This window comes from Apteryx rowi, unplaced genomic scaffold (genome assembly GCF_003343035.1).
Source record: "Apteryx rowi isolate R43461 unplaced genomic scaffold, aptRow1 scaffold_637, whole genome shotgun sequence".
Taxonomy (NCBI): Eukaryota; Metazoa; Chordata; class Aves; order Apterygiformes; family Apterygidae; genus Apteryx; species Apteryx rowi.
This window is the reverse complement of record NW_020450913.1, coordinates 398,662-411,016: the sequence shown is the minus strand read 5'-3', so window position 1 is coordinate 411,016 and position 12,355 is coordinate 398,662. Positions and strand designations below refer to the sequence as shown.

General features: G+C 38.2%; 1 protein-coding gene across 22 annotated transcripts in view; it reads right to left on the bottom strand.

Moving 5' to 3' along the window:
• Nucleotides 1-12,355, bottom strand: part of INVS (inversin) — a 116,459-nt gene that overhangs the window by 59,830 nt on the left and 44,274 nt on the right. For 14 of the 22 annotated variants that reach the window (XR_003256405.1, XR_003256406.1, XM_026084328.1 and 11 more), the window contains one exon: nucleotides 8,444-8,617. The exons of 1 other annotated variant lie outside the window; for it this stretch is intronic. Coding sequence is in view for 18 of the 21 variants with exons in the window: in XM_026084328.1 (XP_025940113.1) it covers nucleotides 8,444-8,617 (174 nt within the window). In the remaining 3 variants the exon portion in view is untranslated. Of the gene's footprint in view, nucleotides 1-1,660; nucleotides 1,694-8,443; nucleotides 8,618-11,428; nucleotides 11,613-12,355 lie in introns of those variants that run through there. 7 more of the 22 variants (XM_026084332.1, XM_026084335.1, XM_026084339.1 and 4 more) reach the window with 3 other exon arrangements.

Below are 12,355 nucleotides of genomic sequence, written 5' to 3'. Positions count from 1 at the left end.
TACTGAGGAGCCCAGATCTGGACACACCAGGTGTGTCTGGACACTCCAGATGTGTCCAAACACTCCAGATGTGTCCAAACACTCCACCGTGTCTGGACACTCCAGATGTGGTCTCACTAGTGCTGAGTAAAGGGGAAAAATCATCTCCTTTGACCTGCTGGCAACTGTCTTTCTAGTGCAACCCAGGATGCTGTTGGCCTTCTTTGCTACAAGGCTACACTAATGGCCCATGATCAACTCAGTGTCCACTAGGACCCCCGGGTCCCTTCCGGCCAAGCTGCTTTCCAGCCTGTACTGATGCATGGGGTTATTCCTTCCCAAGTGCAGGACTTGGCACTTCCCTTTGTTGAACTTACTCTTGAACTGAATTTTATTGAGCTTTCTTGAGCCATCTGTACAACATTTTAAAGTGCAGAAAATAATTATTTGTAGTGGTATCATAACATGTACTGTAATCTATTATGGTATACAAATTATGCAAATAAGTCTCAGAATAATATGTATGACATATTTGAGGCCAAATCTCATTCCACTGATATCTTCAATAAGTGTGGCTTTATTCTAGGCAGATCTGAAAAAATGTCATAATCTTCACAATTTGTTTTGTGTATCCTGCTCATTTGTTTTATTGATTATCAACAGTTATTACTCTAATAAAGATATTTGCAACACAAGGATATATGTTCTAAAGTTACTGTTTTGGGGGGTATTGTGGATTCCACTGCAGTCATGGAAGTTATTCAGGCAGATAAGGCTGTATTTTTAGAACAACACTGTTCATTCCACATGAATCCTACGATTCCTTGTGCTCCTGCACAAGACATGTGGACAAGCCATGACACTCCCCTAGTTCCCTTACAATTCTGAGCAGAATCCCAAGAAGTCTGGAAGCCAGGGATGGACACTTATCAAACGAACTACATTACATTGAAAAACTAGCTAATGTATTGATGTTCTGCACTGTCTTTGATTACTCCAAATTCTATAGGTTGAATATTATTCAATCTACCTTCCTCCGACCAATGGTAGTCGAATAAAACATCAAAAGGCAGTACATGCCCCTATTGCCAATTCCTGACTACTGTCAGTGTTTTTTATAGGCATTATCAATGTTCATAATTATATAAGCAAGGCAATTTTTTTTTAAACAGTAAAACGTTGGTAGATTAATAAGTACTTTATTTATCAGACATCTCTCCCAACTGCTGAATAGAGTAGGCAGTAAGACAGAGAATGGATTTTATTTCTCCCTGCCACCTCCTCCCACCCCAGCAAAATATTACATAGTACTTTGATTTGAAAATGTTGAGAAATAACTGTTCCAGGACATTTGTGTATATTCCCTCAATAATCTGGATTGGGATCCTTGAACAGTCAGATAGAACATTTGAGATCACTAGCCTATCCTTAATGTCTCCGAGGAAAGTCAAAAAAGGAGCTCATTTCTTTATGTTTGTTCCTTTAGGCTGTTAGTTTAGTACAGGCATACCTCAGAGATGTTGCAGGTTCAGTTCCAGACCACCACAATAAAGCAAATATCGCAATAAAGCGAGTCACACGAATTTTTTGGTTTCCCAGTGCATATAAAAGTTATGTTTACATTATACTGTAGTTTATTAAGCGTGCAATAGCATTATGTCTAAAAAAATAATGTACATACCTTAATTAAAAAATACTTTATTGCTAAAGAATGCTAAACATCATCTGAGCCTTCAGTGAGTCGTAATCTTTTTGCTGATGGAGGGTCTTGCCTCARTGTTGATGGTGCTGACCGATCAGGGTGGTGGTTGCTGAAGGCTGGGGTGGCTGTGGCAATTTCTTAGAATAAGACAGCAATGAAGTTTGCTGCATCGATTGACTCTTCCTTTCACAAAGGATTTCTCTGCAGCATGCGATGCCGTTTGATAGCATTTCACCCACAATAGAACTTCTTTCAAAATTGGAGTCAATCCTCTCAAACCCTGCCACTGCTTTATCAACTAAGTTTATGTAATATTCTAAATCCTTTGTTGTCATTTCAACAATGTTCACAGCATCTCCACCAGGAGTAGATTCCATCTCAAGAAACAACTTTCTTTGCTCATCCATAAGAAGCCACTCCTCATCCGCTCAAGTTTTATCATGAGATTGCAGCAATTCAGTCACATCTTCAGGCTCCACTTCTAATTCTAGTTCTCTTGCTATTTCCACCCCATCTGCAGTTACTTCCTCCACTGAAGTCTTGAACCCCTCAAAGTTATCCATTAGGCCTGGAATCAACTTCTTCCAAACTCCTGTTAATGTTGGTATTTTGACCTCCTCCCATGAATCATGAATGTCCTTCATGGCATCTAGAATGGTGAATCCTTTCCAGAAGGTTTTCAATTTACTCTGCCCAGATCCATCAGAGGAATCACTATCTATGGCAGCTGTAGCCTTACGAAATGTACTTCTTAAATAGTAAGACTTGAAAGTCAAAATTACTCCCTGATCCACAGGCTGCAGAATGGATGTTGTGTTAGCAGGCATGAAAACAACATTAATCTCGTTGTACATCTCCATCAGAGCTCTTGGGTGGCCAGGTGCATTGCCAATGAGCAGTAATATTTTGAAAGGAATCTTTTTTTTCTGAGCAGTAGGTCTCAACAGTGGGCTTAAAATATTCAGTTAACCATGTTGTAAACAGATGTGTTGTCATTCAGGCTTTGTTGTTCCATTTATAGAGCACAGGCAGAGTAGATTGAACATAATTCTTAAGGGCCCTAGGAGTTTCAGCATGGTAAATGAGCATTGACTTCAACTTAAAGTCACCAGCTGCATTAACCCCTAAAAAGAGAGTCAGCCTGTCCTTTGAAGCCAGGCATGGACTTCTCCTCTCTAGCTATGAAAGTCCTAGATGGCATCTTCTTCCAATACAAGGCTGTTTCGTCTACATTGAAAATCTGTTGTTTAGTGTAGCCACCTTCATCAATTGTCTTAGCTAGATCTTCTGGATAACTTGCTGCAGCTTCTACATCAGCACTTGCTGCTTCACCTTGCACTTTTTTGTTATGGAGACGGCTTCTTTCCTCAAACCTCATGAACCAACCTCTGCTAGCTTCAAAGTTTTCTTCTGCAGCTTCCTCCCCTCTCTCAGCCTTCACAGAATTGAAGGGAGTTAGGGCCTTGCTCTGGATTAGGCTTTGGCTTACGGGAATGTTGTGGCTGGTTTGATCTTCCATCCAAACCACTAAAACTTTCTCCATATCAGCAATAAGGCTGTTTYGCTTCCTTATCATTCGTGTGTTCCCTGGAGTAGCACTTTTAATTTCCTTCAAGACCTTTTCCTTTGCATTCACAGCTTGGCTAGCTGTTTGGCACGAGAGGCCTAGCTTTCGGCCTGTCTCGGCTTTCGACTTGCCTTCCTCGCTAAGCCTAATCGTTTCTAGCTTCTGATTTGAAGTGAGAGATGTGCAACTCTTCCTTTCACTTGAACCCTTAGAGGCCATTGTAGGGTTATTAAGTGGTCTAATTTCAATATTGTTGTGTCTCAGGGAATAGGGAGGCCCGAGGAGAGGGAGAGAGATGGGCGAATGGCTGGTCGGTGGAGCAGTCAGAACACACGCAACATTTATCAATTTAAGTTCACCGTCTTAAATGGGTGCAGTTCGTGGCGCTCCAAAACAATACCAATAGTAACATCAAAGATCACTGATCATAGATCACCATAACAGATAGAATAATAATAAATAAAAAATAATAATAAAATAAATAAATAATAAATATTGCGAGAATTACCAAAATGTGACACAGAGACATGAAGTGAGCACATACTGTTGGAAAAATGGCGCCGATAGACTTGCTCAACACAGGGTTGCCACAAACCGTCAATTTGTAAAAAACGCAATATCTGCAAAGCGTAATAAAGCAAAGTGCAATAAAACAAGGTATGCCTGTACCATGGTAACATAATATGATACTTCAACCTTTTTGTCTACTGGGTAGTTCACCGAAAACATGCTCATTCTGAGATATAACTGTAGGGGCTGCAAGGAAAGGTATGAAAACTAATATCACGTAAGATGACACAGAGCATAACATCATAAAACATGCTTGAAAAATCACAGCCTGTCAGGATTTGAATTGAAGAACTTGTAGCAGCAGAAATTTGTAGTAAATTAACACAGATTTTTTCTTAAGTGGAGCTGACCAGTACCCCTAGAAACTGACAGCTGCAATGAAAGCAAAAACTTTTGATTACCAAGAGGCCTAGCCAATGCAGTCCTTGTTTACTGACTTCTCTCACTTGCAACCTACTTTTCAGCCTGTTGCCTACACAGAAATCGCTATAAAAGACAGTTGTTCTCTCTTATGTTCAGGAATTGTATTTGACAATCTTGATGCACATAGTTGCAATAAGGGCAACGAATAAGCTATGTGCCCATCAGGGTCCAACTTCTTGGACTCTGTCACTAAGAGTGCCTTTCATCAATCTGCATTCCATCTTTGCTGCTGCGATTACTCATGACATGAACTGGAATAAAGTGCTCTACATTTTGTGGAAAATCTGGCAACGTTTTAATATTGCTTTAGAAATCAGCTGAACAAAAGGCAAGGTTCCTAAAAGGTTTTGGCTGGTTTCCATATATCTTTCTTAATTAATTATTGAGGTCAGGAAGTCAGCATGACCTTTCCAGAATGACTGTTGTGATTACAGCCAGGGTTTCCCACAATACATGTTAGAATATTCTGGAAGGCAAGCAGCTGATTGCTAGGGCAGAGGCAGGTTCAACCCCGTTGTTTGAAGGGGGAAGAAGATTCATTTGATAGAAACTGGGATTGCAGCTGTCTTATCCCACTTCCTAGATGATAGGATCAGATTAGAATTTCAGAGTTTAAGAAGTAATACCACTAGAATCTAGATCTAGAGTACTGCATCCAGTTCTGGGCTCCCCAGTACAAGAGGGATGTGGCACTACTGGAGCAAGTCCAGCGAAGGGCTACAAAGATGATTAGGGGACTGGAGTATCTCTCTTATGAGGAAAGACTGAGAAAGCTGGGCCCGTTTAGCTTGGAGAAGAGAAGGCTGAGAGGAGATCTTATCAATGTGTACAAGTATCTTAAGGGAGGGTGTCAAGAGGATGGGACCAGACTCTTTTCAGTGGTGCCCAGTGACAGGACGCGAGGCAACGGGCACAAACTGAAACACAGACAATTCCATCTGAACATGAGGAAATACTTTTTCACTGTGAGGGTGACAGAGCACTGGAACAGGTTGCCCAGAGAGGTTGTGGCATCTCCTTCTCTGGAGATATTCAAAACCCGCCTGGATGCGATCCTGTGCAACGTGCTCTAGGTGACCCTGCTTGAGCAGGGGGGTTGGACTAGATGATCTCCAGAGGTCCCTTCCAACCTCAGTGATTCTGTGATTCTGTGAAAGCTCATTCTCCTTCCCTTACTATGCCCTCTTCTGGTAGGATGAAAACCCACTAAACAATATACGGAATGATTATTTCCACTAAGGCCAGTCAGGCCAACCTGCTATGTTTATTATCAGCTGGTCAAAATACATTCAGTCAGAGCACTGACATTTGAGTCAGTGGCAGATTCATGCCTGATGAGGAGAGTTTTTTGCACAAGTTCCAGGATCACTTATATATTATGGGAAGGAGGCCTCCATGCTGAATGCTTAGAAATGTCCAGAGCCAATTACTGATGCATACAGTTGTATCCAACGCCATGTCTACTTTGCCATTTTTTTTCCTCTTTTTGCTATTTACCTTAACAATGTCTAACTTTCTGTTGCCATATCCTTGGGAAAAAAATTGGCATTAGAGAACATTCATATATTTGGATTCTTTGAAAGAAGTCTCTTTCAGATCTGAGGTGACATACGTAAACTGCTTAAAGCACATGACATTTGAACCAGACATCCCAGATTAACAAGTCCACAATGAGAATTACTAGAACTCCACTAAAGGCAATGTGATAATCTCCCAAACAGAACATGCATCAAACGTGCCAACAGAAAGGATGAATCTGTTTCATTCAAAAGCAAAGAAATCCAAAACCACAAAAACCCTTTACTTAGAGTGCCTGTCAGGACTGTGTGCATGCCCTGTGCTTCCTCATACCCTACTATTAACACTACCACACAGATGCAACTGTTTCACAGCAGTTTGAAACCAAACATTGATAAGCACTCAAACTTAAGAGCCATACTAATCATAGCCACCTCAAAAAAATCCAGTTACTATATGCTAATTAACTATTCCTTCTTTTAAAAGTGTTAGTGTGCTATTACTGTTGGCTGGCAATCTTCTCTATCAAGAGTAATGATCCATCAGTTGTTTACAAACCATAAAACTTTCCTTCTAAGATATGTCACCTGTACTGGCTGTTCATTTTAATAATCATCCTTTTTAACAAGCATCAGTAGACTTCACAAGGTTCTTAGAAGTCAGTGCATTTCTGAAGCAGGCTGATAATTTTATTGATCTAGTGGAGCACGACTTAATACTGTGAAGGGACATCAGACAACTCATAACAATATATGCACTATATGATATCCCTGGAAAGTCACCTGGAGATTTTCAGGCCTTTCAAGCATCATTTACTACCACAGAAGCAGAAAATGAATGTGAAGGACTTTGTTCTGAGAAGGCAGTACTGTAAAGCTTTGTAGATGTTAGAGTACATTTTCTCCTGAAGTTCACAACTTCACAAAACAAATGGCAAAGTGTCTAACTGGTGTACTATTTCAAATGGAAGTCTCATGCTGGTTTGTCAATCAACTTCACCATCACATTCCTCCTTTTGAATGATGCATTCATTGGAGCAACAGTGCATGTGCACTGGTAGCAAATTTTCTGCTGCAAATTGGTCCATTTTTATATAATAATAATGGACTTGATACTTCTTATTGTTCCTGTCAGAAAATCTTCTTTATAAACCACATTATACTCTATTGCAGACCACAAAGTCATGTTTGATTAGAAGACCCTAAAAATTGTCCATTTTTATTTAAAGAGATGCAGAAAAAAAGACATTCTATCAGACAGGTCTAGCCTATGGATATTTTTATCCTTGGACCATCCCTGTTCGAGTGGTACTTCCACTGTAATGTGCAGTCTGACAATGACTCAGAATTAACGTACAGATAGAAGTACTCTCCTAGATGCATATTTGCATTGGTATTACAAGGATGGAGTCTGCCACAAGACTCTCCCTAGCTGTCACCATCTGCAGAATGTGATTCTCATTAGACCTCTTATTGACTGGACAGCAAAGAGACTATCAAAGTGAAAATCTCTAAGGGGACTGTGATCCATAAAAAAAAAAATCTTGAAACTTTTTCATAATAATCGGAGCTAACAAACTGATCTGGAGACCAAGAGAAGATTTTATTAGGAAGATGGATGGTGAAGAGCATGTGCCTCCTAGATTTGTTCTCCTAGATCAACTATTGGACAAGGAATTCTACTGACAATGGAGGCTCTTCCTGGACAGTGATAAGCTGATCCACAGAGCAGAGCAGCAAGCAGGCAAGCGATCAGTATCATCACAAGGCACAGAATGAAAAATAGACAAGTGACTGGAACAGTGCAAAAGCCAGCTGGCTTCTAACGTGTTCCTTCACTGGTACCTACAGACCATGTGAGAGGGTGCTCTTTTTCCCTGTTCTGTTAGACATAATGAATATACCATTTCATAGCACCTAGGGATGGCTGTGTCAATACCACAGCCATTTTGGTGGCCCCCAGTGCAGGGCCACATCAATCACACAGTGATAGGATCAATGTCTGCCAACAGCAAACCTGCATTTAGCCCAGCACCAAAGGAATTTCCTTTGTTCTTTCATCTTTGATATCTACACAGACCTTGAAGATTTCTGCACAAGTTTTTCCAATAACTCTTTGTATTACCTGATTCTAAATTCCTTCTACTACTCCAAAGTTAAGAAGATCCAGTGCAAAGAATAATGGTGGTGTGCGCTTTCTGGGTTCAAATTTTGATCTTCTAAGTGTAAAACCACCCACATCATTGTTCAAGAGTGGAATTCAAACTGGTATTTTTGGATTTCCACATGGACAATGAGGGCAGATGAGCAGCCATTTCACACGCAGAATGTTTCCAAGGAAGAAAAGCAAGATAAGCACATGCTATCCACTTTATAACAAGGATCAGATCATCACAGAAAGGCTTAGATCTTAAAACCGATGGATTTTGAATCCTCTATTATGTCTGCGTACTCTCAACATGAATGTCAGTGAACTCAGTACAATGAATTGTTACATTATTATTGGCCGAAAAACATCAATATTTTTAATGGCGAACATTAAAATACCAGTCTTAGCTACGGTTTTGAAGAAACAAAAAGTGTTTGTTATGCACAGAAATAACAAATTTATTTTTCACACATAACAGATGCAACACCAATTTACAAAGCTGCTAAAAGTGTGTCTTAAAATAAGCAGTATTCTACCTTATTTCTGTCCTGTGTATCCACTTCTCCAGGTGCCATATGTTTTAGCAGCAAAGCTAAACATTTTGGGCTTTTGTGACGTGTAGTTAAATGTAATGGTGTCATATCTTCTAAGTCCTTCTGCATCCAGTTCCCTCTACGAGCCAGTAAAAGTTTCATGAAGCGGTAATTTCCCTGGGTAAGGAAAAATATATGAAATTTATTCCAGTTAATCAATCCAGATGATGATACTGCTTAGGTATATTTACTGTTGTATAAAAGGGTCTAAAAAAAACAGTAACAGCTGTAAGTTTTGAAAACCTCTAACAAAGATCCATTGTTAAAAAATATCAACTCTAGATTATTAAATCTATTTTCCTATTTGCTATCAACTTCATATCTTCCTATAGTGTACTGTGTAAGACAACAGCCAGTAAGACAGATATTGCCATAAGACTCCAATATTGTTAAGAGTTTCTTCATAGTGTCATATGTCTTGAAAAAACACTCCTTCACTTATTTCAAATACATTTTATAAAAACTATCTAAACTGCACAAGTTGCTGCTTTCAATGTGTTCTCTCCCTCTTGGTTAACAAATATTTAAAAAAAAAATGAAAAAAGCAAAAGCTTATACATTTATTTTTATTTTTTTCCTCTTATCCTTTCGCTTACTTCCGCAGGCTTTCTATTCCTTTTGTACTTTTACATCATTACGTTTGCTCCTGCTAATTTTATTCATTTTTGACAATCCCATATGTTCATTTTTCTGCATACCCATTCTTTTCTACTAACTACTTGCTATTTTTTTTTCTTTCAGTATTTGTTTTCTGGAAAACATTTCCAAGTGGACTGTCTCCAAGCTCATTAAGGTTTTAAAGGGTAGACAGTCTATGAAATAAAAAGTCTTCCTAACTTGAGGAAACTTTAAAAAATATGTTTATCTGAATATCTCCACAAAAGACACAGACTAGGTCTCTGAGCAGTGTTATCTGGCATAACTTCATGAGCATCCAATAGCTAAGAGTGACAAAGGAAGAGCTAACAGAATGGGAGAGAGGAAAAATGAAGCTTAAAATGTACAAGATTACATGAGTTTTCTATGACCAACTCCAGGAAGTAATGATGTTAACATAATTTTCAATGAAGTTCACAGGAATTGTACACAGGAATGCAAAAGGCAGTCAGTACTTTGCAGTTGTTTTAAAATGGCAAGAGACTGTAAATTTCAGGGACAGAGTCTGCAGAAGTACAAAAAAAGGGAGAAAATATAGAGAACAGAGAGAAGGGGCAATTCTGTGCTCGTGCCCCAGAGAACTCAAAGGCAGGAAAATTTCAAATAAATCATAGTTCAACCTCAATAAACACCATGTAAAAACTGAATGAAGACCATCAGTTTCATATTTTTCTTTTGATTAAACACATGCAGGAGACAGCAAGGTGGACAGATATCAGGCAAGGAATAAAACTAAACACAAAGAAAGATTACAATTTTCAAAATGAGAGGAATAACAAGGAAAGATTCAGAGACAGATAATATGTACTCATCAGAACAAGTAACAAATACCTGGAAAAAAGCGATCATTTCTTATATTTTTAAATTAGGAATTGTATGCTAATTTTGATCTACTGTATGCATGATGAATGGATGGACAACTAGCTTTATAACACTCATTTAAAATATTTAACACACTGGACTTTAGATCTAGCCTTTCAAAAAGAATAATGTACAAATGCTCCTGTGAGGGAATAACAATTGAGGATGGATCCCAAAGAAAGCAATCTGGTTCTACTTCTCAAATCACTGAGGAAGATAGTAAAAAATTAAGGATGTAGCCATGCAATCATTATGAAGCTGTAGTGATTTACGGTACAGCCAGCCTTGACTTTCTATTGCCCCTTACTTGGAAGTTATTTCTGATAGAATTGAGAAGCTACACAGGATATTTTGATATTTTTGATTCCACTTCACTTCAATACAAAGTCTATTGGGTTTTTCCRAAATCATCTTCAGTAATAAATCCAGTTGAGGATGAGAAACAAACAGCTAGAATAGCAACTCTTAAAACAAAAACATCCGAATCTGGAAAAGCTTATGTGATCATACTTTAAACATCCCTGTTCCTTCCTCACTCTAACTTTTAACCTTTCCTAAAGAGAAAAGGAGAGTGCAATCATTTTGCTTACTGTCTCCCAATCTTTCCCAAAATATTTAATGCTTTTGCCAATTTCTTATACTGACAGTTTAAGTAAAAACATCAGTTTCCCATAAATATAATGAAAATAGAAAGCTCAAAAGAGAAGATAAATTATGCTAATACGCCACTCAGGGAAAAGCTGCAGCATTTGATCAAGCTTTATTAGACAAGGTACAAAGGAAAAATGAGACACAAATCAATCGAAGTCACATCTTCAGATTCTGCTGGTTAGGGAACTACCTCTAAATTAATATTTTTCAATCTGCTACAATTCTTTTGTAAATCCTATATTTTAACTTAGTCCCTTCAAGCTGTCCTTGGAAAAACAAAGAAAAAAAAGGTAGCCAGGTATACAAGTGTCAGCACCGCTAACGAATGGGTGCACTTCTTGTATGTCATACAACTCAACATTGAATCACGTTGTTGGCATAATGGTAGGGTAGAGATGGGCCAAAGGATTCCAGAGACCACCACAGTATCCAGTCCCAAGGCATAAAAATACTTGTTTCCTTTTTCATAGGGTGGTACAGCAGCCACAGAGACTAGAAGGGCAGATTTTACATATGTTACTTTTCTGGTCTTTGTCTAATAAAAATGGAGAAGTTAAGCTTTACGTAGGCAGAGTAGATTTCACCAAGTATGCTAAAAATAAATGAATGTAATTATTTTTTAAAATACAAAACAGGCAAGATTAATCATGAATGAGATCAGACAAAATACTCCTTCCTGCTTTGACAATTTACTGCCATTGACACTTGTTCTTTAGCGAAAGCCTGTAAGAAAAGTCTGCCAAAAACTTTACCACGAACCTGCTAGAAAATGCAAACTTCTATTGCCAGAGCCAGCACAGCTACTGTAGTCTTTAACAGCATCCACAGCAAGTTCATTCAGTGAACAGTGAGTCACTAATTGTCTTTCTTCTGCTGGGTGTCATGGGAAGCATAACCTCAGGATCCTGTCCCTTCAATACACAGACACGCATCGAGGCATACACTGAAGTAGAAATGCATAACAGCATAACGTTTGCACAGCTACTAACTCATGCAGAATACATTCAGAAGAGTTTGCAATAAATTTGGGAATGAGTTAGGGATAAGAAACTTCTCATTATTGCCATCATATTTTATAGGTAAATATAAGAAGAATTCACAAAACTCATTAAGAAAAGAAAAAACTTAGCAAAAATAGCAATGTATCATGCTGTGGTTGGGAATTAGATTGGGGAAAGATAGCATTAAATAATATGAGACAATATTATTCTTGGAAGAAATACAGCTGCTTTTCTCCATCAGAAAAGATAATACATTTGTTTTGTTTCAGTACTTCCTATTCTATGTGCATGCATACATTTGAAAGAAAAAAAACTGAATTTCTCCTGCTGATGGGTACTTGTTGGAAGTTTTATAAAAGCACTGTGCTTTTTGAATGAATTCAGCGGAAAAAAAGGATCAAAGTTAAAAGAATACATAAAACTTAAAGGAAACATGCATTTTTGTTATTACAATTTCTTCTCCTGTATTCTATTTTATTCTTGCTGTTATGCATTTTTCCACCAGTCACTACTATATTATTCTGTTGCCTGCTAAGCTACCAAGAAATCCCTCTTCTTAGGAAATGAGTCTGTAATAACTCCCCTCTTTATGAAACATGAAAGATTCTATTTCTTCCAAATGATTTTATATATTAAAAAAAAAAAAAAAAAGCATGAAAACTGAAGTATCTTAGAACACATTTGT